This window comes from Globicephala melas, chromosome 18, assembly GCF_963455315.2.
Source record: "Globicephala melas chromosome 18, mGloMel1.2, whole genome shotgun sequence".
Lineage (NCBI taxonomy): Eukaryota > Metazoa > Chordata > Mammalia > Artiodactyla > Delphinidae > Globicephala > Globicephala melas.
Window position 1 is genome coordinate 73,602,419 of NC_083331.1, and position 26,182 is coordinate 73,628,600.

General features: G+C 42.2%; 1 protein-coding gene across 2 annotated transcripts in view; it reads right to left on the minus strand.

Annotated features, from left to right (window-relative positions):
* Positions 1-2,343: 2,343 nt before the first annotated feature.
* EFNB2 (ephrin B2) overlaps positions 2,344-26,182 on the minus strand; it is a 44,435-nt gene continuing 20,596 nt past the window's right edge. The window contains exons 2-5 of one of the 2 annotated variants that reach the window (XM_030856776.2): positions 23,389-23,672; positions 7,032-7,124; positions 6,192-6,305; positions 2,344-4,461 (exon numbers count right to left, since the gene is read on the minus strand). In XM_030856776.2, coding sequence (XP_030712636.1) covers positions 4,073-4,461; positions 6,192-6,305; positions 7,032-7,124; positions 23,389-23,672 — 880 coding nt within the window. In that variant the 3' untranslated portion in view covers positions 2,344-4,072. The remainder of the gene's footprint in view (positions 4,462-6,191; positions 6,306-7,031; positions 7,125-23,388; positions 23,673-26,182) is intronic. The other variant, XM_060288058.1, reaches the window with a different exon arrangement.

The window sequence follows — 26,182 nt, forward strand, 5'->3', positions numbered from 1 at the left end:
TTCAGGGGCCCTTTCTCATCCTCCCAACCTAAAATACTTCAGTCCTTAAGGTAAGGATTAACCAGAGTTAATGCAGCTAGAGATCTGAGCACTTCATGGTGACTAGTAGTTGCTTCTGCCGTGCACAGCTCTGCCCTCAGATCTCATAGGAAGATGAGGGTGGGTGTCTGATGATCAATCTTAAGACCTCAAAGACAACGAGAGTGGGGAAAACACTCAGTGCACCTGGTCAGTTTCCCCAGGAAGGCAACAATGAAAAGGGTGGTTAAATTCACCACTGGCCCCTGACTTGCCTCAATCCAGTATCACAACACGTGCTTTCACCATGTTACAGTACGTTAAGACTTTTTCCTTCCTCCTGGGATTATTTTGTGAAGAAAAGTAAAGCAGTCGATAGCAAACTGCTCTGCTTGAATGGAAACTAGATCATCTTGAACTAAGCGTTGGGATAAAAGTCCCTCTTCTTCTCCTGGCTACTTTCACTCAGTGCAGGTCAAACTGCTCAGGATGAAGAGGATTTTATAAAACTTTATGCTAAAACGTGAGTTCAAAAGATATATGGGGAAACCAGTGGGCTCATGCTGCAACGCCGCAAGATTAACCTTCGCGTGTGTGCATGGCCTGATTTGAAAAATGGGCATACACGTGCCCATGGGCAGAAGGGTCTTGATAACTAATCACAGAGAAACAGAGGAGGCAAATTAAAATAACAAACGAAAAAGAAAGAAAAAGGAAAAGAAAACAAGAAGGAAAGGAAAATACTTTGAAGGCGCTTTTTCCATAGGAAAAAAGTATTTTATTTTTTTAAGAACAAATGCAGTTTGAAACAGATTTGGAATGTGACTTCACGGATTTCATCTTCGGGGGGCTAACTGCAATGTGGAACTAAAGCAGATCAAAAACTTATGACAGGCTATCAAAATAAAACAAAGAAAAGAAAAAATATTTATAACTCAAGCATAATACTGCGTTACTTACAAATTGGACAACGAAATTTTAAATAAATATTCATGGTACATAATTACGGCACAAATATGCAGCAATTTGGCAACCTTTTATACCATTTTGTTTCCTCATTACAGTGCAAAGGGGAATGACACTGCCGTTTAACACGCTGTAGCTAAATACATTGCAAAATTCAGATTTTATACAAAACATCTTGCTTAGACTTTATAAAAAACCAACATTGCTCTATGTACACAATCTGGGTAAGAAAAGCCATTTCTGTCTTGTTTTCATGTGTATTTTTATTAAAAAGGTGAATAAGGCTACTGTAACACCCCAAATCCATATACAGTAAAATCTGAACCTATTTACAGCATCTTCACTTAAACATTATGGTGCAAATTCCAAAGTCGGATGACTAGGGATGAGAATACAAGGAAGGCATTTACAGTAACTTTCCAAAGCTGAACCAACTTCAAATAAAGGGACAGTTGGTAGATTGTCATATTCTGCACCACACACAAAACAGACGCACAGAACACTGGTCAATTGCTTGCAGGTAACTCTTCAACAATTCATCTGATTTTTCACAGTTTAGCATATACCCAAAATGTAGCCAACTGATGATACACACCTTTGATTTCATTAAAATCAGACTATTTCCCATTTTTCCCCCTTCTTGCCCCTCTCCCCCATCCTAAAGGTAATTTTTGATGGCTCACAAGAAAATCTTGTATGAATGCACGTACAGGAGAGGTTAGGGTGATGGAAAGAATTACATATGTACTGTGGCCGATCACCATGGCAACCTTCCACAGAAATATGATATAGATATATATAATATATATTGTAGATATATATTATACATATATATACACATGTATACCACACACCCACTCACGCATACACACACGCACTTTGGACCAACATCATTTTCAGGTTCAGGAAATAGAGAAGAATTTCTGTGACAACTCATTTTTGCAGGTATTCACTGGAGGTTTGAGAACCTTAAAATGCTGTTGCTACGTTTATTCTTTTCTCCCAATTCAGAAAGCAAAGTGTTACCATAGTAACAGGACTATGTTAAAAGATGTCTATTTTGCATAGCACATAAAAAGTAGGTTTCCTGTTTACTCACTTCTTTTCCCAGAAGGGAGGGGGAGAGGGGAGGGGGAGAGAGGAAGGAAGGGGGTCAGGCTGAACTTTCAGCTGAAACCCCCTCGATGTGACCCGGTGGATTCTAGCGAACACTTCAGCTCACAGGGCAAAGGGAAAACACAGCACAGAAAATAAATGCCGGCACGTCTTGTCATTGTCGAAAACGATGCAGTAACACCGATTTCCTGGTATTTGGGGCTTGCATTTCCTAATCTACGGTGACGCAAGATGCCTTCAGAGGACTGGGTTATTTTTGTGTTTGCTCCCATTATTGTTATTTTTGGAGTGATGTTGTTTTTCCCAGAAGTAGCTGTCCAATTTTTTTTTTTTAAAGCACGGAGCATTGGGACCACTTAATCGCCACAAATGAATTTCCCATCTTCTGGTGTGGATCGTGTGCAATCTTAAAGTATATATTAGTAAAAATCTTTCACTTTATATCCCTTGTGTTCTATATATCTATTATAAATACATCCTACCTTCCTTCTCCCCCTCGACATCATAATTTATTTCGGTCCTCGGGACTCTAAGAGGTTTGCCATGTGTGCCTCACCTTGATACAGGGCCCCGAGCTGTGGCCTCGCTCAGTACCTACCCCTTGGCCCTCGCGGCCAGGACAGCACCGCCATAAACCAAAGTGTCCTAAGGCGCAGTGGGGAGGGGAGTGGCGGGGAAGGGGCATTGGGGGGGCCGGGGAGTCTGACCTACCTTTTATATATGAGAATGCCTTAATAACGTCGATGATGATGGAATTACAGCCTGTGTGACCTTTGGCTTTTAAACTTCTAGGTCAGATTTGGCTCTCTGCTAATCTCCTAAATGCTCTCCCTGTGTTGAATAAAATGTGATAAGTATAGCAGCTGAGTCTGCCTTAAACATTACCCAAAGCAGACCGACGACTTTCCTACAGCTTCACCGCTGTACATCCTATTGCCAGTACCACGAGAGTCCTGCCGGTGTCCATCCGTCCCTCCAAGCCTGGCCCTCTACCAACAATGCCCCTTTGTTCCACCCAGCGTAGAGGGACTATTTCTTTTTTTCCTGTGCATTGCTCTTTGATAAGAGTGAATTCCTTCAAATGCACCCTAATCTACCGTGTGTGTCGTTGTGTCTCCTACTTGCCTCTTAAAATCTTAGCAAAACCAAAGTGCTGTGCTATCTAATTGGAGTTTTCCCTCCCAACTCTGCTTCAGAGGTGGCAGAGCTGAACTGCCTTTGCAGACGGCCTTTCCCCCGGCCTTCCCTCCCGTGAACTCCTCACCTTCCCGGGCTGACAGCCTAGTATCTGACTGGAAGGCTCCTTATTAGCAAACAAAATTTCTATCCTTGTATCGCCCATTCGGCGGTAGCTGCTGCAAACAGATGAAGCAGGAGACGCCAAACGTTATTAATGTCTCATTAGTGATACGGAGTGTGGCGTGAGAAGAAATCTCATGTGAAGGCCTGCAGCGCCCTGGATGACAGGAGTGTGTGCAACAGTGAGGACTAAAAGCTAGCGCTCTCCGAGAGCCTCACACGGCCAGAGTCTGTGCGACAAGACAAGTCCGGGGTGCAGCTCGGGGGGGAAGGGCCACGCCCGAGGCGGAGGACGGCCTTTCCAGGCCCAGCAGCCTGGGGGCCCTGGGACACCTGCCCGGGATGCTCCCGCCCACCGACCGCTCTGTCTCCCCTCGGCTCCTGCGGAGGCCCGAACGCCCGTGGTACCCGGAAGAGGAGAGGGGCGGGGCGCGCGCGGTCCCCACACGCATCTTCCACGCGAGTCTTCCAGCTGCCGGGGCGCATCCTTTGTCACCGCGGCCGAAACGCTACAGACTAGTAAGCTGTCCGACTCCACAGGGCTCTCCCGAGAAGGAGTGTCCCCTCTCCCCGCTGTGCGCCAGTCCGTCGCAGACACAGGGGGCCTCGGACCCTCCGCGGGCGGCAGCGGGACAGTAAGTTTCCTCCGGGAAAGCGAAGGCACCGCCGAGGCTCAGACCTTGTAGTAAATGTTCGCCGGGCTCTGCGGCGGCATCTCCTGGACTATGTACACGGGATGCCCGTAGTCCCCGCTGACCTTCTCGTAGTGAGGGCAGAAGACACTGTCCGCAGTCCTCAGCGGGATGATGATGTCGCTGGGCTCCGAGCCGTTGTTGTTGCCGCCGCGCTTGGGCGTGGCCAGCGTGCTGAGCGACAGCGTGGCCGTGTGCTGCGGCGAGTGCTTGCGGTGCCGTCTCCGGTACTTGAGCAACAGGACCACCAGCGTGATGATGATGACGATGAAGATGATGCACCCTGAAGCAATCCCTGCGAATAAGGCCACTTCGGAACCGAGGATATTGTTCCCAGAATGTCCGGCGCTGTTGCCGTCTGTGCTGGAACCTGCAGGGGGTGGGAAAGAGCAGCCGGAAGAGTCACCGCTCTCGCCGGGGCTGGCCGGCTGCTGGCTGGCCAGAGACTTCCCTGGCAGCTAGACTGGCAAACCAAGCGCCTCGTTCAATAGCTAAATGCAGGGATAGATTTAGGAGGCTGGGAATTAACAGATACACACTACTATATATAAAAGAGATAACCAACAAGCACCTACTGTAGAGCACCGGGAACTCTACTCAATATTTTGTAATAACTTATAAGGGAAAAGAATCGGAAAAAGAATATATGTGTGTATATATAACTGAATATCTATACATAACCGAATATATATATATATATGTATATATATAAAACTGAATCAGTGTGCCGTACACCTGAAACTAACACGGCATTGTAAGTCAGTTATACTTCAATTTTAAAAAATAGCTAAATGCAAACGGCAGAAGCCAGCCATCGGGGAGATGGAACTCCAGGTGGGACTTTGATGCTGCTCCCAGACCTCATTGCTTCCCTTCTATACATCATCATCCATCAGCTGCGTGGACAGGTTGCGACAGCCAGCCCTTGATCTTGCCCCACGCCTTAACCCAGGTCAGCCAGCCTGCGGCCACCACCAGGAGGAAGAAGGGAAGTGGCCGATTCTCCAGGTCAGCATCTGCCGCCCAGGCCATGCTGTTCTCGTGCCCTTTCTGGCTACCGTGGCTTCATGGGAATATCCAAACCGCCTGCCTTTAAAGACAAGCCCTGCCGACGGCTGGCTGGAGAGCCTGCAAAGAGGGATGGGGCCTGGGAAAACGTTCAACCCGTAACTCGTTTGTATTATTTGATTTACACTTAAAATATATTTGGAAGGCAGCAGAAAACTCTCACACGGAACAGACTGCCAACCCAAATGTTAAGCACTAAAAAATTGCCTGGCATCATTATATTATCCATTTATCAGTTTGTCATAAGAATTTGACACATCTTGTCATTGAAAGTTAGAAATAACAACTTTCCTCTTCGAAGCTTGGAAAGAGATGGAATATTGCTACAGATGCTAAATTCGCACGACTACCAACTAGGCATGCGGATCCCTAATACGGAACTGCTGACGTCTGCTCAGCGACCACCATATAAAAAATTCATTCCCGTGGTAACAAACACATAGCTATTTGTTCAAAGACCGCTAAAAAACCGAAGTTAAACGGCAGTCAATTTTATCCAGTATTCTAAACCTCTGCCAGGAATCCGTTTAATATTTTATTCTACACTGAAAATGTGAAAAAAAATTTTTGACGAAACCACCTGAAAAATGTGGCATTACGCAACATTTTAAGATGTTACCATCTTGAATGTAGAAGAGGATCAATCAGGCTCTCTGTGGATTAGATATAACTAGATGAAGCACTGGTACAGTTATATATACATTAACACTGGCTTGAAGCTAGGTTTGCAAACAGCACGATAAAGTGTCAGCCAATGAAAACAGCTTTGATCTGAAAGAGCAGTGCTAATAATTGGCACTTACAGCCAATTATGATGAATTCTACTCTTTTGAATGTAAGACTTCTGTGGGAATTAATTATTTTATTCTGGTTGAGTAATTGACAACAACTGACCGAGAGCAAAGATTACTGACTGCGGGAGCTACAAGTTCATCCTCCTGGTGCAGAAGTACTTGGACTCTGTTCTACCTGCTGTGATACGAGCAGTGTGGAACACACAGACCTAGGCACACATGGGTCACGCTGCTATACCTGGATTTGGTTTGACAAAAGGACTGGTTGTTGAACTTCTTCCATTTGTACCAGCTTCAAGTTCTGGCCGTCTTGTTGGATCATTATGCCTGGTTGACCCAGCGGAACTCGCATCTATATGAAAAACAAGCGATTACTTACAGCACAGACATCTGATGGGCTCTAGCTTTAGGAGCTGGATCTATATCTCAAGAGGCACAAATAGAAATGAACATAAGATTCTTTATGCAAAGTACTGTGAGATGCAAGAATATAATTTTCCTTTGAAAACAAAACGGTTCTACTAGTTATTTCAGAGGTTTAGATGGTGAGGCCATCTGTGGAAACCGTAGGGATTCTTGCATTTGGCAGGCAGAGCACTGCAGATGACATTTTAATTTAACTGAGTGAGTTGACTGACTACTATCCCAATTTCTAATTAGAAGAATATTTCTTTCTGCACAAGAGGTCATCTCTGTGTGAAAAGGCTCAGTGAACACAAGTCTTCTGTAGTCAAGATGCAGAAATGGGCAAAATGGCAGAAGCTTAGTTTGTATTCTGGATATTTTAATGGTGAACCAAAGAGGTGTTTTGCTTTTAAGAAGGAAAAATATATCTGTAGATACAGACATGGCAATAGACATTGTACCTGGCTGACCTCAACTTTTAGAAGTATCTCCAGTAAAAGAAGTGGGTTGCAACAACTTGAGGAAATCTGTCAGTGGCTCAAGGTGCAGAGAAAAGTTTACTTTGGAAACTAAACTGCAGAGTGAGTGAAGGCACGTGTGGGCAACGCTGGCGCCATACTAGCTGGGGGCTCGACCAGATCAGTGGCTCCGTGAAGCAGCAGACGGTCTTTACCTTGTCCAACTTTCATGAGGATCTTCATGGCTCTTGTCTGGCACACCCCTCCCTCCTGGTTATCCAGGCCCTCCAAAGACCCATTTGATGTAGCTGATTAAAAATAAAATGGACAAAACAAAAAAATAAAGAAAAAATCAGGAAATCAATAAGCCAAGTTTACATGAACATGAAATGTCTGAAAACAATTTGGAAAATAAGAATTCACCCTTAGTCACAAGTTTTCTTAAAGTATGGGATGCTGAAAGGCAAAACGAAAAAAATAAAGAAATAAAGAAAGATGGATATCGTCCACACTGCCGCACATATGACCTCTGGTTTCCAATGTACTTAAGTGCCTTCTCCTCCCTTTATAATTAACGGATTTTGTCTGATTCTACAGATAAAAGGGACAGCATCTTCCAAAAACCTGACTATTTTGGAGTTAACCTCCTAAAAGCAGAATAGTAAATACGGTAATTTCAAAACGTGGTAATCATCACACAGCACCTGCTTCCTCTACTATAGATTTCCTGCCTCAAGAACAATTACCTTGATGCTCCCTGTTTGTCAAGCATCCAACTTCTATAAACACTTGGAGAGGAGACTCCCACGCCCCTTTTCTTTCCTCAGCTTTGCTTGAGCTTAAAAGGTTGTACTAGAATGCAAGTCTTCCAATTCTGGAGTTTTCCTCCATCATTTTGTACTCGACCCGAAAGAACGGATGTGTTATTACCACCACCATCGACCTTGGTCAAACTCTTCAACCGAGCTCCCTGGTGCAGAAGAACTCTGAATGCACAGAGGGACTCACAGGTGCCCACTGCTCTCTGAGGGGCCTGGGACGGCTCAGGACCTAAGGTGAGGACTTGGTTCAGGTCCACCAGCTTGATGCCCTTCCCACCGCGAGAAGGAGGAGGAAAGACAGAACATTTGACCATTTTCGGTGTCTGTTTTTTACCAACAGCCTATGCCCTACTCTGTTTCAACCCATTGTTCTATCTCTTTAGGATGGTGAGTTCTCTGAAGAGCGCTGTAACTAAAGCTGTAAAAAGATAGGCTGCCAGGTACCTTGCTGAGGGACAGGATTTAAATTACAGGTCAAGTTCCAGAAGAGAAAAGGAGGTGGGGAGTGAGACGTTTTCATTCCTCCACAGTTCAAGGGGCAGGGAACGTAAATGTTTCATAAACAATTCTGCCAGGTAAATCCTTCTCTACTTTAATTATCAAAGTTTTGTCAACTAACTCTATACTTTTAAAAGCACTGAAAAAGGGACAGATTTCCTGAAAAAAATTCATCCAAAGACATTCTTTTAATGGGCTGTTTGTTTTCCAAATGGTGGGGCAGCAGACAAGTTGGACAAGCATGCATGGAAATATGCATGCTGTGGGTAATTATCTTGGCTGGAAAACAAGGCCAGGATTGACTTGTCTTTGTGTTCTCAAGTTAGCGACTTTTACTTTCTCTGTTTTCCTTAATAATAATCGCTGCCTCTTGTGTGCAAAAATATCTCTTTGCTTATCTGAGTGTTTCCTTAAAGTCCAGCCTCACAATCATATCTCACTCTTCTTCTATTGCTGACACAGAGTTTCTCCTGGGAAACTGGGCAAAAGTTGCCATCAGTTTTTTGTTTTTTAGGGTGAAAAGTAGATAGTATCCTCTTGTAGATTGTTGAGAAAATGTGTGGCAGATAAATTAGAACAAATACCTAAGAACTAACTCTGCATGCTTCTGCGACTCTTAAAAAAAATCTTTTTTCCCCCCCATTTTCTCCATCTTCTTTCCCTTTTGTTTCTTCCAAACATGTACCTAAATTTCAAAGTATCCTTTCCTCCTAAAGGCTTAGAACAGTATGGATATCTACAAGCAGGCACTCTTTCTGGCCAATTTCAGAGCAGTGCTATGATCTTCACTTATTCACAGTTTTCTCATCTGATCTTTCTCAAGATGTAGGATATGCTTTTATATAGAAAGAAACAGTGGAAAGCGGATGTCTTTATTCGGCTGACAATTTCAAAGGTTTAAGTTTACTTAATTCAAGTGGAATCTCCATGTTTTCTAATTAATATACACATAAATGCACCCCAATGCAAAGTTCAATGCCTAAGTTTTTCTTGCTAAAAGTTTAACACTAAGTTAACAAATGATAAAAATAAGATCTGAAGGGTGGTACCCAGAAAGAAAAAAGGTGTGTGTGGGGAGGAATATAGATTTACTGAATATTTATTTTAACCTTGAGATAAAAAGGTAAAAGGTTCAGGTCTAAAAGAAAAAAATAAAGGAATATGAGAAAGGACAGACAAGGCATGGCAGAGAACAGTCCCTGGTAAACAGAATTCAGAACTGCATCTGCAGAGGCAGAAACTACAGATGACTTCTGCTTTGTCAGTCTGGAAGTGCAAGAGGTGCACATAATCTGAGTGGCGTTTTCTTTTGATTTTAATGCGTAGGTCAGTGCCTTTTCTGAATGCCAATGCCTTCGTGGAGAGCTCCCTTTTGTTTACTCAAAGTGATATCTGAAGAACTCCCAAATGTAAAGAACTCCAAAAGCATTCAAATTCAACTGCAATCTATAATCTAACATCCACAAACTATACATGGTAGGAAGAAAACTGGGTAGTGTGAGATGAAACGGCTTTGCATCTTTCACAGTGGAAACTTTTTTTATGCCTGGGGGAGGAAAAAACCCCTCAAGCCCTGGAGGTGCACAGAAGGCACCTGAAAATGCTGCCTTTGCTGAGTTCTTGGAGGCCGAGGCCACTGCTGGGATGGGGGAGGATGAGGGGAGAAGGGGGAGGGCAGGCCAAGAGGCAGAACTTTGGGAGTGAGGAGGGCTCTTCTGCTGCATTCTGGGCTCTGCATCTTTCCCCTTTAAGTCAGCTTGGAAGGTGCAAAGGCTACTGGAAGATACTGAAAAATTCATTCCTAACAACAAAACAGCATTCCCAATACTTGGCTGCTTAAAGGGGGGCTAAACTTTAAAATTCAGAGGAAATCCCCTGGCGGTCCAGTGGTTAGGACTCGGCGCTCTCACTGCTGGGGCCTGGGGTTCGATCCCTGGCTGGGGAACTAAGATCCCCGAAAGCCGAGTGGTGCAGCCCCCCCACCCCCAAAAAATATGGTTAGATGCTCCGCCAGGAAAGATTTTTGCCCCAAGTTAGGTATGATGTAAGCAGTCAGGGAAAAGCCTGGTTTTTGTTTTTGCTTTTTTTAAACATCTTTCTTGGAGTATAATTGCTTTACAATGGTGTGTTAGTTTCTGCTGTATAACAAAGTTTATCAGCTATACATATACATACATCCCCATATCTCCTCCCTCTTGTGCCTCTCTCCCACCCTACCCATCCCACCCCTCTAGGTGGTCACAGAGCACCCAGCTGATCTCCCTGTGCCATGAGGCTGCTTCCCACTAGCTATCTATTTTACGTTTGGCAGTGTATATGTGTCCATGCCACTCTCTCACTTCATCCCAGCTTACCCCTCCCCCTCCCCATGTCCTCAAGTCCATTCTCTACGTCTGCGTCTTTATTCCTGTCCTGCCCCTAGGTTCATCAGAACCTTTTTTTTTTAGATTCCATATATATGTGTTAGCGTACGGTATTTTTTTTTTCTCTTTCTGACTTACTTCACTCTGTATGACAGGCTCTAGGTCCATCCACCTCACTACAGATAACTTGATTTCGGAAAACCCTGTTTCAAGATGTGAGCACCAACAGAAACTTCAGAAGGTCAACTTCATAGTAAGTTCAATTATAAAATAACTCAGAGTAACTTCAACTTACTTTATATTTGATCTCCTAGTAAAAATTAATGTCTCTTCCCCACGATCTGCTTAACATGGAGAGTAGAGAGCGTGGGCCTAACGCTAGAGCTGCCTGCCCACCTCACCACCTTGAGAAATGGCGCAGCTCAAAGTCTTCTGTCCTCATGGCGCCTCTTTACTGGCAGCGAATTCTGCAATAAAGCCTCAAGATTAATATTCTGATTTCTGCTGCAACAGCCAGTCACCAAGAAGCTTTAAAAGCCTTAGTGGCTGACTTTGAAATACAACAAGAAATTGCTAATGCTTGGGAACAAAATCTACCTCCATTTCAGGAGACGGTTTTGCAATTATTCTTATTGTTGATTTGAATGTATTGGGAATTTTTAACTTGGATAAAGTAAAAACAAACGGTTAACCTCATTCTACTTAGCTTTCCTTTGCGTCTCTCTAGCAGCAGCATCTAATGCCACCACAATCACAGTATTACTGTACTAACTATGAAACTGCATTTAATCATTTAGAGATAGAAAAACTAACACTGTTATATCTAAGCTTTTAGTGCCAGGCCTTTGTTTTTCCTTGGCCCAGGGAAAAAATAGACTTTATAAAATTAAAAATTACTAGAAAAGTATATCTAGTTAGAAAAGAGGTTTAATAAAGATACATGGGCATTTTATAGCGTGCTTTTAAAAGCTTTTGCTTCAGGGATCTAACTGCATGCAGTGAGTGCACTGAAATCACTAGATTGTTCCCCCAGGGCCTGATTTTAAGTGGGTGGAGATCATCGCTCAGCAAAAAGTACCCTGAGTTCACAATGCCTAAAAGTTCCCTTCACATCCGAAAACTACTACGCCAACATCCGGGCGTTCCCATTTATTTGTACACGAACTTATCTACGGTGTGCTGGTTATCTGAGTAGAAAAAAGAAGAACCAGTGGGCAAAGCAGACTGAAAGGGCAGGAATATTTCTGGCTGTGTTTTTTAGACTGTGCCCACGGAGAGGAAGTCCTATCGCATTTTAATGCGTCTTCATTTGGTTGTTACTGCTCTGCACACCAGGAAGGGTAAGCTGCTGCCTTGGATCTTGGCTGTTTTTATTTCAGTCTATCACTTCGGTAGTCAGATGGAGAATTAACTGCTGGATGTGTGCCGAAATATGGGTCCCATGCACAAAGAGGTTAGGAATGAGGGCAGCAGAAAAAAGTTCTACAGAGTAAATGCATCCCTATGAAGGAGTATTCTTAGGTTATCATGGAAAGAATGAAACATCAAAATATACTATTGAGGACATTTTATACTATTTTACTTATTTGTTTATTTTTTTATTTGGCTGTGTGACACGGCACGTGGGATCTTAGCTCCCCGACCAGGGATCAAACCCGTACCCCCTGCGTTGGAAGTGTGGAGTCTTAACCACTGGACCGCCAGGGAAGTCGCTATACTAAATGTGGCTTACCGGGATGGGGCTGGGATGGGGTGGGGGGTTGATGGACACTCCAAAGCAAATAGTTTTTATGAACTTCATCAAAGAGGTCCACCAAAGAGACACAGATAATAAGCATACAGGGTCAGGAAAATGAGAGAGTTCAATTTTTTAGTAAGAATGAAAACTTTGTGTTTATATAAACTGCACATGACAAAATTTGCTCTTATTTGATTACACAACAAAGAGCATTTTATGAAAATCCTCTATCATCTTCTTGGCACTATTCTTGTCCATCATGTCATCATACACTGGCCCTGCTAATTCTGATTTCTTAGGGCAGCCTTTCAACATATCAGTCTCCTGAAACTCAACTCAAGAACTAGAAGAACTAGATGCCTATTACCTGGCAAACTTAGGAAATAAAAGAAGCAGAACCAAGTGAGAAACGTGAAAAGTAAAGCCATGACATTAAAATAAATATGACACATAAACTAGGTTACTGTTTTCTTCTAGCAGGGCTGACAAATTTTTGAGTGTCTAAAAACAAAAAATTAACTGAGGTATGTAAGTTGAAAACCAGAAGGCTGATAAAAATATAACTACCTAATGTGAATATAAAACTCAGGAAGCTAAGATCTACCCTACTTCACACCCTGACACGAATTCAAATTCAAAATATATGATGCACATTCAAAAAATGTACTAAAGAGACAGGAATTCAATTTCTAGAACTCAGTGTAGTTCAATGCCTTGGGTATCACGGTTATCCTTTAAGATACCAACTTAGAAGAAAAATTCTAACCATGGAAATGACAACAACCCCTGACTGCCAAAAATAAATGCCCTTTTCTTTAATTAATAAAAACTTCTGAAGCAAAAACATCTGTATAATGTGCCGAAAGGACGATGAAAAAAATCACTTCTTCTAACTTCTTCCTTTTTATATGCTTTTCTCTGTGGATTTATAGTCAAAGAAATGAGAATACACCACCATGATTTTCCAAAGGCCTCACTATTTTGCTTGGTGTAATATCAAAAAAAGTTCAGCAGGATTTCAACACATACGGCAGTTTATCCCAGAATGCCTGATCTTAGAGTAAAAGTTTTATAGATTCTTCTTAAAATGGCCTCGATTTGACAAAAGAAAAATACAAAGGAAGTTACAGGATGTGTGTGTTTTTCACCCAAGGAAACGGTGTTCCAGAACAATGGGATGAATCACCTGAACTAAACCCACATCATTCTGGTTGTGTTTTGAAATTTGAAAGCAGTAAGTCAGGCATTAAGAGGTAACAACTAGCTTAGCCCCAGTGACTTCTTTACAGCACAATTAAGTAGTTTCTCCACTAGACAGAACGCTTTGGAAAAATGAGTTAAAAAACCAGAGTCACAATTTAGCCCATCCTCCCATATTAAAATATGAGTAAAGATACCAAGTATCCCGTGTAAATGGATGTTCTCGAATAAAATGGTATAATTTTATTTCCTCAATGTTAAATGTTCACCATGAGCAATGATAGGATATTCTACTGACAGCTTAGAAATGAGTTTTGAGAAATGTAACCCTGAAACTTTTGTAAACTGCTTTTGTTTCTGTATTCACTGAAAGATTGGATGACATATTACTTTGCCACCTTCACTCTTTTGGGAAGAGGGAAGATACAAAGATACAAAGAACTGAGTCTAAAGGTGCCAATATATGTTAGTATATTTCCTATCTCCCGTGTTATGCGAGACTTGGACGTTGAGGGAGGTCAGCCTATAGAGAGAACGGTAGTAAACACCATCCCTAGAACATAAGAAATTCCATCACAGCTTACTCATTAAACCTCTTCACCATTAAGAAGTGTATACAAAAATTAAGGTAGTGACAATCACTGAAGATGCTAAGAGTCATAGTCATCTTTGACGAGATAGTCCTGAAAAGCCACTGACTATATACAACCAGAGTGGAAAAGAACAGGTGGTAAATGTGAGTGTGCAAGTATGTGCACACATAGCAGGGATATGTCAGTGACAGAAATACCTTCCAGGCTCAGTGGGTGCTCTGACACTTTCCTGAGAAAGATCAAATAGGCCTGGTAATAAATCACCTGGCCCCTCTTTTTACAAGAGGCATGCTTAAACACACGAGATCATTTATGAGTGGCTTACCTTCTTTCCCCTCAAAATATTGCTTGCAACACCTTGATGTCTTGATTTTTCATAAATTCTGTTGCGGGAAAACATCCTTTTCTGAGTCTAAAATTTTATTGCTACAAGTTATGATGATTTATGCAGGTAGAACCTCTCATTAGGCAAGAAAAATTTTCAACAAGATTTCATTAAAAAACTTTACATCTAGCGTGCTTTCAGGGAGTTAATCTTAGTGTCACAATGATTCAGAATGAATTGTGAGAATGTGATAGTCAATGGTTAAAGCATAATTTACCTTTATACATGAGAGTCAACCTTAATATGGGCTGAAACCTACTAAGGAAGAAGAATCATGTTTTAAAAATAGGGGGCCAGATGACCACTTCAATATAATGACCAAACTCACGTTAAAAAAAAAAAAGAATGATGTCAGAGTTCTAAAGATAAAACATAATTCCCTATTGTCTATATTAGCTTTACTTAAGCATTCTGATTTTTTTAAAAATATGAGACTTCCTGGTCAAGAGATAGTGATAACATCTAATAAAAATATTCTGAGCCATGAAGAAACATGTGTTTGCATGAATTATTTCTAGCACACAATTTCTAGCCCATCCCGAGTTTTTGACGGTCTTCATCATTGACATATCTTTGTGGAGATGTGGAAATGTCTAGAGAGCGAAGGGTCAGAGTGAAAAGTTCACAGTGGGGAGGGCACACATCCCAGAAGCCTCATGCTCAGTCTGCTGTCACTAATCGCCTGCAATGATATTAATGACCCAGTAATTGGGAGACCGCGGCACTGAAGTGGAAAACCTCCATCTGAGGCAGAGTTCACCTCTGGGTGGTAGGGCTTCACCAGTGACTGAATTAATGTTTGCTGACAGCTTAGAACATAACACTGTAGATGAGAAAATGCACCACTCTGATGGCATAATAGCTTAGATGGACATGATGTTATTTGCTTTGACCATCTAGAGACCAGTGGTAACCCCGGTAAAGTGCCCTGTCTGAATTTGCCCTACACATGAACCTAATTCCGTTCAGGGGATGTGTTCTATGCTCCAAGAAGCCAGAGCAATTTTCCACATGTTTGCTTCAATAAAAGAATACCTTCATCTCCTGGTTTAACATCAGGAACAAGGAAACTGGGTTACTCCACTAATGCAGAAAGCCATTTGCAAAGCAGGACTGTCTTTTAGCAACACACAGCCTAGCTCCTCTGTGAAGTGATCAGTTACGCTCCTGACAGAGGTTCTGCCTGTCCATCCATCTGCTCATCCATCCATCTATACACTTATCCACTCATCCATCCATCCACCCATCTAGCCATGCATCCATCCCTCCCTCCCTCCTTCCATCCATCCACCTGTCCACTCATCCACCCATCCACCCATGCATCCATCCCTCCCTCCCTCCTTCCATCCATCCACCTGTCCACTCATCCACCCATCCACCCATCCATCCACACAAACTGTAGCACTTGTATACTTGGCTAAGGAAATTTGAAGTTTCTTACTACCTCTTTTGTACATTTGAGAGATTTTTATTATTTTTAATTTTACTATTTAGCCACTTCCCATTGAGGGCCTCAAAGTACATTTGACCCTTGAACAACATGGGGGTTAGGGGCACCAACCCCTACCTAGTCGAAAATCCGAGTACAATTTATAGTCAGCCCTCCGTACCCGCAGTTATTCCATATCCACGGATTCAACCAACAGCAGACAGTGCAGTGCTGGAGGATTTACTACTGAAAAAAATCTGCATGTAAGTGGACCCAAGCAGCTCAAACCTGTGTTGTTCAAGGGTCAACTGTACTCGATAAAACACAAAGCACAGTCTTATTGACGAAATGGAATTGATTGATAGTAGCTCTAAAAAGAAAAAAGAAAATTCAGGAGACCCGACAAATTTCTATTACAACCACCATTAACCAATGGCCCTTTCTCCTTTCCTACTGCTCTGTAGAATTTCTTAGGTCAACTTTGGGGCCCATGACTGAAGTTAGTTATACGTTACAACAAAGGACAGGGCCTCTGGCCCAACACGTCTGATACAAACACAGAGTTGTCTGATATCCAGTTCGAGCAGCATCCTTGCATTGCTACGTATGCACTATGTATGTACATATGCTCTCTTGACTGTCACTATGTATGTGACGTGTATGTACTCGTACTCTCTTTACCATACTCTGTAAGTAGTGTGCTTTGGACTAGACCATCTTTCCTCTTGCTTTGTGTACATGTATATGCTTGGTGACCCAGGAGACACTGTCATAAACTAATGACGTTGGTCTAAGGGTCTGACAATCCGGTTTGAGTTTTGCCCCTGACATTTCAATGGCTGTGTGAACTGTACTAAACTACTCACACTTTCCAAGTTCTGTTTTCTCACAGTGATAAAAATTCCTCTGTCACCTGTCCTTTGAGACTGTAAAGTGACAGTCTCAAAGAGTGTGTGAGGCCGTAACACTTCCCTCTAAGTGATCAAACACCCAGCCTGAGATTTCAGACGGTTAGGAACAAACGTGGGACTCTTAAAAACTATATAAATAAGTTTTCGCCAAGTAATCTTTACATGTCTGTCTAATGCCTCTTGGCTATTTCTTAAAGTACTTTATTTTGCTTTAAATTTTGATGATAAATATTTAAAGGCTATTAAGAAAGAACTCATTCTCATGCTTGTACAAAGATGTCTCCAGGACTGTTCAGTTATTTACAAGTCTAAGTAAACTTTGCAAAAGCTATAAATACAGGTGCTAGAGATATTAAGATGTATTTTATGAAATAGTAAAGGCAGTTTTACTCTGAGCAATTCCTAAATAATCCTTTTTTTCCAAGGAATCGCCTTCATTTCTCATCTGCTCTTATTTTACATAGGAGGTTTTCAGTCTCTCCCCGTTGCTTTAAGAACCAGTCATCTTGTCCGTTCATGAGTTATTTTGGGAATAAGAAACAGTGCTCACAGGGCAATCTCTGTCTAGCTTTAAATGAGATAAGCTGTCACTACTGCCTAGGTGACGCAGTTGAATATGAACAGAGTCTCAATCTACAATAGCCTAATCCTCCTAAACCCTGACAGATACGGGATAAATACCCCAATGACCATGACTCCATCAGACCCGCGAGCCAGAAGCTTCTCAGCACAAGCTGCAACTGAGCAGAAGTTGAGATTTTATTCCTTAAAGTATAAAGAATTTAAGCTGTATTCATATTAAATTGAACAAGGAGCTTTACTGATATACTCTAGGAGAGAGCCTTCAATATGGTCAGAAAAGGATTTTATGTTAAGTTAAAAAATAATAGAAATTCGGGGGACTTCCCTGGTGGTCCAGTGGTTAAGACTCCGTGCTCCCACTGCAGGGGGTGCGGGTTCAGTCCCTGGTCAGGGAACTAAAATCCCACAAGCTGCGTGGCACGGCTGAAAAAAAAAAAAAAAAAAAGAGAAAGAAAAAGAAATGATGCTTTTCCTTACCAGACTAGTGAAATGATGTAGTGTCCCAGCTTGTCTCAGTGACAAGGCAACCCTGACATGTACGTTTTTCTCTAAAAGAATATTTATACTACATTGGAATGTTGCTGAAATGATCAATAATAATAAGCCTTTCCTTTGTGTAACAAGGAACAGAGAAAAGGCCCTGGCAAGGCTGGTGAGATGGTAAGTGGGGGATGATTATATGTGTAGAACCCTCCTCCCAGTCTGTCTCTTTTGAGACTTAGGGAGGATCTACTAACAAGCTTGGGCAATTCCAGCAACAAAAAAAATCCATAAATGCGTGTTTCTTGGTAAGGAAAGCCCAAGGACAAAAGAACTTTTATAACACTCCAAAAAGACAAAAAAGAGGGAAGATCTTATAATTAAGTTACGCAGCATTACTGAAACTTGGACGATCACTGGAATTTCATTTTGTGGACGGCATTTCAAATAAGTGACACTTTTTGAGCCCATCTTCCCCGCCCGCCAGCTCTCAGGAGAGCACAGGCTGTCTCACACCAGCCCCCCACCTCGCCTCCCCACAAAGAGACCCTCAGTTGTCCTTATTTGGTGCCAGCCATGGAGGCAAGCACTTTACATACATCACCCCATCTAAATGCACATCATCCCCAGCTGACAGATGAGGAGACTGAGGCAGACTGGGTAAGTTACTTGCCGAAGGACATTCAAGAACCCAGATCTGCTTGACTTGGGACTCTCAGCTAACTACCATGTTCATCTGTCGCTCTAAGTGCTGTGTGTGTGTATCCTCCAAACACCCAAGATTCTGATGACCATTCTATTACAAAGCCAACCATCGTAGGTTAAAAATAAAAATGTGTTTAAATGCTTGAATTCACCAATGGTATGCAAGGTATCGAAGGTAAATCCCCACCTCAAAGCCAGATAAGTGACAGGCTGATGTTGTCACGACCTTGAACTTGCTGATGTTTAGTGATGGAAATGTAGATTTTGCTACCTTTATCATATAAATAAGTCATTAATCAAAGCACATAATCACGTTACAGAGGCCACACATATATTCTAAAATAAATCTAGGGCTTCCTTGGTGGCGCAGTGGTTAAGAATCCACCTGCCACCGCAGGGGACACGGGTTCGAGCCCTGGGCTGGGAAGATCCCACATGCCGCGGAGCAACTAAGCCCGTGTGCCACAACTACTGAGCCTGTACTCTAGAGCCCGTGCACCACAACTACTGAAGACCGCGTGCCTAGAGCCCGTGCTCCACAACAAGAGAAGCCACCGCAATGAGAAGCCCATGCACTGCAACAAAGAGTAGCCTCCACTCACCACAACTAGAGAAAGCCCGCGCGCAGCAATGAAGACCCAACGCAGCCAAAAATAAATAAATTAAAAAAAAATAATTAAAAAAAAGATATCTATATGTAAAAGTATATTTGAAACCTCCCATAACCATTTTGCTAGGGAAAGGGCTTACAGTACATTCAGTATATTTTAGTGCCACTTGCTACACTTACTCCCAGAAATAAGTAAATCAAAAACAGAAAAGAAAAACACAAACAAACAAAAAAAGGAAAACAAACACTCAACAAAAATACAGGAATGGAATCTGCTGTTCTTCTGTTTTGATTCTTTAAGAATAGTGTTTCCTTATATTTGTGTGCAAGCATTTTAATTTATTTTGCATTTTTGCTCAGAAGTGGAGTTGATGTCTGAAAAACAGCAAAGCTGACTGAGGAGTTTCCTAATTTTATATGCTCTGATAAAATTTTTTTTAAAAATTGCTTTGGAGAATGAAACCAGTGAAGGGCCTAAGAAATGGTGACTCATTCAAATTCATTCAGTGTTTCTCAAGGAAGACTTTCCCAGGCAAGGAAAGCAAGGAGTGGCTTTTGGAAGGACCACTGTGAACACAGCAGGGTGTAGTTTCAGAGCAACGTTTAATCGAACAGGCATTAGAAATGATGACTTTTAGATTATTCCACAAATCCATGTCTTGGCTACAGATTTGAGGTAAAATAATGTAAAAAACCACACAAAGCTGAACTGGGAGGTGCCTCGGGCATAAGGTGTTCTTTCCAACAGCTGGGCTGTGCCCATCGTTCACTTAAAAAGTATCCACACAGTGGCATTCATTTTCATCCATCTCTGACTCACATGATTTTGGTAGTGTGATGAAAACCTCTTTGTAGGTATTTTGCAAGGTTTTATGCTGAGGCTGGATGACCAAGCCATGGAACCTTCGTAAGGGCAGATACTGCAAAGGGCCTCCACACCAGAATTTCTGACTCATTCAGCTCCGGGTTATCACTTCTAAAAAGAAACTGGAAACCAAGCACAGAAAGTGTCTACAAGAAAAGCTTTTGACACAATTATGTATGAAGGCTGAGAACACAGTTAGGAATGCTTGCCTTGTATTAACTGGTGTGTTTTTCTAAGACAGAGCTTCCCTTGACAATGGGCCACTTCAGAACAGATAGTTATTTTATAAACTTAAAAAAATTTTTAAAGACATGATCAAAACAACTGTAGATTATATAAAATGTTTACTTTCTTTTTAAGGCAATGAAGAATCTGGATGTAATGACAAACAGACCAAATGGTTGTAACCTCCCCACCTCTGGATCATTTAATATTAGGAGATTTTATTATGCAAATTAAACCCAAGTCTAATGACTGAAACAGGTCACCTGAAAAAGTCAATTCTCAACATTAAGAAAACCCATATATATCATTTTGCCACATGTCAAAGCAAATAATCATCTAGGAGAAAAACTAATGAGGATGCATGTCATTTTGTCGTGTCATTTCCTAGGGGAATTTAGTGGATACTCGGTAGGTTTAAAAGTACACTCCCAGTTTAAAAGTAATGTTGACTTCTAGAACTTAAAAGTGTGATGCCAGTATTTTAAACCTGGTAACACTACAAATCAAATTCAATGTCTTTAAAGAGTTTACAGCAGATCCTGTCCATTCAACTGGAGAAGAGCCACCCTGACGAGAGATCCCATACTGGATGTGTATGTCTAACCATAAAACGGTTTGGAACTAGAGACTTCCATCATTAGCCAGAATAACAACAACAACAACAGTAAAAGCAGTTTCTAGAGAAGAAATCAAAATTCAAAGAAATGAAGTGACTTTCTCGTTAAGCTCACACAGCACGACTAGAACCCAGGTCTCTGGGTTCCTGGCCCAGTGCTCCTGGAATCAGTTCATCTAGGGAATGACCGAACAACATCAATTCCAAGTCAGTCCATTGGCAACTTGGACTGTTCCCCTCTGGGGTTATGAAGCACTGCCCCAAACTATCACTTCTCTTCTTCCCTCCTATGGAAAGAAACCAGGACACAATAACGATGCTGTTCATACTAATACTCTTGGTTATGAAGGTGCTTACTAGCTAGACAGGAAGATTTGGAGTCAAACACATGTCATATGCTTTGTAGCAACTCAAAAATACCAACATTGTTAACTCTCTCAAAGTTGAAGTGGTGATTTGCAGTGTTACGGGCAGTGTTCCATCATGCCGCCTAGTGTAGTACTGTTTTAAGTGGAGTGTGACTCTGTGTGTATGTGTGAGTGATCACTGGCTGTGGAAAGCACTGACTCTGAAAAATCTAATTGTCTGGGTGCCTTGTGATTCTCAAAGAAGCAATGGAAAGTCAGCATTAACTTTTTCAACTCTTTTGAGAGTTGTACTTCTCATCCTTCATTTCCCTTTCAGGGAAAGCTGTCCATCCATTGGCTTTGCTGGAGGATGGGTGGGAAACGGGGCCTGCGTTTCCCGAAGTATCTGAAGTGTCTTCCTATGTCTGTGACGTGGCGCAAGTCTTTCAACTCTGTGCTCTGAGTCTCCCTGAGCTCCTGGCCACCCTCTGAGCCCTGGGCCCTTCCCCACCCAGCCTGTAACAACCACCCAACCAGCAGCATTCAAACTTGAAACCCTCATCTCTATTTTCAGAACAATTCTTGTATCCCGGGCTACCACGTGCTTTTCCGGGTGTGGTGGCTTACCTCCCTGAAGAGCCAGTCGGCAGCCAGGGCTGCAGGTGCAGTTTTAGAGACGTATTTCACTCTGAGGAACATCTATCTTCAGGCACCCCCTCGTCCTTTTCCCCACCCTATTCAGGGGTCTTAACCTGCTTAATGAATTCAGTAGGGTGGGTCCCTATAAATGCTATGCTAAAAACGTCCTGGTAAACAGTCCTACTTAAAAAGACTTTTTTTAAGACACTGTTGGACTTCCAAAAGCTTAAGGTTTCCATTTATTTTGTCTAATGACTATTTTATATTTTCAAAGATTTCCCTCTTACTTCATACACTTTACCACCCCATCTGCTTGTCCCAGCCCTCAAAATGCTTTTATTTTCATTTTATGATCATTGTGCTTTAAAATCTATAATTCACCACTTTCTCTTTTTGTTACTTATTCTCACTAAGCCACTCTATGTGTATCACGTTGGTTTAAAACTACGTTTTCAGCCTCTGTGGCATTTCAGGTTCACAGCAAAGAACAAGGATTAGACGGCTATGACCACCTTTGTTTTAATTACTAATGAGTGTATATTGTTGAGTATTTAATAAGTAGTCAATGAATTATTGATTTTGCACTCTCAAGAGCAGCTAGGAGGTAGAGAAAGCCAGAGTTTCAACCTGATCACCCAGAGATGGGAGAGCACACCCAGCAGACAGCAGCTCAGTACCTCTGACGACCTGGAGCTCATCATGACGAGTGAGTGCAGACTCCCACCAAAGAAACCAAGAAAAACCATTTCATTGCTTGCCTGATGTGAACAGCTATCCTAGTCACCCAGACTGCACTCAGACAGACCCTGGGCCTGGAACAATCTAACTCTGTGCCAGCTGGTGACCTGCACCCAGTAGGCACGTGTTTCATCAGATTTCACAGCCTCAGGAGTGAACAGTAGCTCAGATAGGACCCAAAGGATACACAGTATCTGTTCCTAAAACCATGTGTCAAATTATTGTATAGGTAGATAAAAAAGTAATTCATTGAACAAACCCAAGTTTTTTTCTTATTCTTCCAAACCTGGTTTTAATGGCGCCCATGTACTAGTGTGGGTTGCCTGTAACTCCCATTCTTGGAACCTACAAGCTCCATGAGGAATGGGTACCACTTTACCATCTTGTTCACTGTTGAACCCCTAGCATTTATGCAGTTTCTGGCACAGAGTAAATACTAAATGAATGAGTGAATGGATGAATGGATGGATGAATGGATGAATGGATGGATGAAGAGAAAAGTCATTGCACAAGATTCACCTATCAAAATCTCACCAATGGTTCTTAAAAATGGTTTTGTCAGTAGAGATGCTGAATATATTCATATATATCCACTTATTTCAATACTACAAAAACTCTAGGAGGCTTTTTCTCTTTGGGTATCTATGTTAATGAGGAGTACTAGTACAGGGGTCCCTCATTCAACTAGGGCTTCTTTAAAAAACTTTTCAGCAAAGATTCCCACCCAATTGTTTGCCACAGTAATAATTTTAAGGAAACAAAAATTGATACAAACCTATTTAGCTTATCCTAATTTCTATAACATAAATGAATAGAATTATACTTACATATAATGTAATAATCTCTGTTCTTCTGAAATTCTAGACCCCAGAGGTTAGGGCTGAATTCTTGGAACTTGATAGTGAATTTTACATCTTGGTCTGGTCTGGCACAGTTGAGGAGAGGCGTATTTTCCTTCTTAATAGTGCATCTGTCTGCTTGGTCTTTATCCACCATATAAACTTTATAATATTCATACTGGCCAACAGTTTTAGAGTCCACTTTGGGGCAAATAATATCCAATTTGTCTCCTATCTGTGGGTATAGAACCAGTCCTTGTCCAGGCAGAAATCTAAAAGCATAAAAAAAAAAAGCGCCACTGAGTTGATAAACAAGTAACAGTATTAATGATAATGACAATATGGCCAGAGAACATCAAGAATTCCAAACCACAGTTTTATAGAGCCACACTTTTATTGACCAAACATATCTGAGTTCAGATCAGCATGGGATGAATGTATTTAGGAATTAAGCTTTAAAGAAAAAAAAAAATAAGAAAAAAAAGAAACCACATTCCTGACTTTACCCAGTAGGATCAAGGCAACCTACTGACATTTCTTTACCGCCCCCTCGCTTGTAATATTTCAGTGCTCCTTTGTGTAACTTCACAATGACTTTTCCTTGGTGGTGAGTCAGACCTTCCCATCTGCTCATTATTTTTTAACCACTGGCAGCCTCAGTTTATTGGGCACGCCACAGAAAGAGGGCAGCAATTCCAGGGAGCAGTGGATGCGCTAAGACTTTGTTGTTCTGTTAGTTTCCATTTGCTGTTGATGCTAATTAACAGACAAGTTTCATCAAGAATGTTTCAAATTACTTATCATAATTAGTCAGTCACTGATCAAATAATGGGTTTTTTTATTACCCCAAACAAAAGAAACATCTTACAAACCCATAAAAAAACAACCAGAAATAATTAGCTGGAGTATTGATTCAGCTGCAAGATGAAAAGTCCTCGACTGGGGAAGACAGCAACTACTGTCCCTGTCCTTGCCCCACAAACCTTTTTTCCCCCCTCCCTTGAGATGTATTTGCTCCAGTTAATTCTTAGAAGCAAATCTTTAGAACCCAAACCACTGACACACTATATCCCCTTGGTGCTCACAGACCACAGCGCCCTCCTCCCCTTTCTCTTTTCTCCCAGCCATGCTGCGGAAAGATCTTTCCTAATGGGGAGTTTCTCGGAGAAACTGAAACAAGAGCTTCGTAACGAACATCCTTCGACAAGTGCTAACACTAAAAACACACTTAGAAATCCCCTCTTGTTCCTTCCGAAGGAGCCAAGCCTGCAGGCTCATTAAAATATTGAAGCCGGAGAACAAAGCATCACGTCTGAGTCCTTCCAATCCAACCTCTTATTGAACCAGGGAGGCCCACCAGCCATGACGATGAATGGGTCATAATTCAGAGAGAGAGGAGAGAGAGGGAGGGAGGGAGGGAGGGAGGGAGAGAGACAGACAGACAGACATGGTGAGAGAGACAGACACGGTGAGCGAGAGACAGACAGACAGACACGGGGTGGGGGGGGAGAGAGAGAGAGAGAGACAGACTCGGTGAGAGAGAGACAGACAGACATGGTGAGAGAGAGAGACAGACACGGTGAGAGAGAGACAGACGGACAGACACGGGGGGGGGGAGAGAGAGAGAGAGAGAGGGAGAGACAGACTCGGTGAGAGAGAGACAGACACAGGGGTGGGGGGGGGAGAGACAGAGAGAGAGAGAGAGAGAGAGAGAGAGAGAGAGAGAGAGGGAGGGAGGGAGAGAGAGAAAACCAGGATGATGGGCATCGCCAATTTCAAATTGATACTGAGGGAACAGATGATGATGAATGTTAATGAACAGTATTAATTTTTCTGAAAAGTGCATGAGGTTGATTATGAAGCATCATAGAACATAAGAGAAATTACATTACAGATTTATATTAAAAACCAATACTCTTTATGGCAGGGAAAAAAAATACATGTTGAACACAGTGGCTTGTCACTCTTCCTTGGGAATGTGTTCTTTTACAATCCCAAAGGGAGGGCGGCCCCCTTTCTTTCTTATTTTTTTTTAAACTGAGCTTGCTAAAGCAAGGATATATGACATATATTAAAAAAAAAAAAAGTTGAAAAAGTGAATGAGAATCACCTAACAAAATCTTTCTGTGAAGTAGAACTCAAAATGACTATTTTTTATAATAATGACAAATTTCAGACCATCATGTGTGCACCCTTATAGGATTCTCTAGAACTGTTGACAAATGTAGATCACCACTTAGTAAGAGCCTCTCTGTGAACTTCTTGGCCATTTCTGCAGTTTTCTGGGGAGGCGCATGGGAAATTCAACTCCAGGGGACTGAAGGCCTCCAGGGTCTTCTCCCTGCCCCCCCGAAGGCCAGTGGTCTCCATCATCTTTGTGGTTGAAACACAGCTCTGGTTTCTGATGAACAGACTGAAGGACTGAATCTGAATGTCTGAGGCTTAAGTCTTTGCCCCACGCCCCCGTGCCTCAGTGATTCTGCTGGGCTTGGGAAGCAGGGGCAAAGTGCCTGGCAGTCGACGTAAGTTAGATATGGTTACAAGGCTCACCTTCCTGACACATCCTTCTCCTCATGTTTTATTCCTCGACCTTCTTAGGAAATCTTCACTGCACCCGAGAACCAGAGGCCAGCTCCTGTCTGGGGTTTCCCACCCCCGTTCCAAACATCTTCTCTCCTAAACCGGCTTCTGTACCAGCCGACACAGAGCAAGCCCCACGTTAGCTGTAGTGAAAAGTATTCCTGAATCACAACAGAAGTCTGCAGCCTGGACACCGGTACCT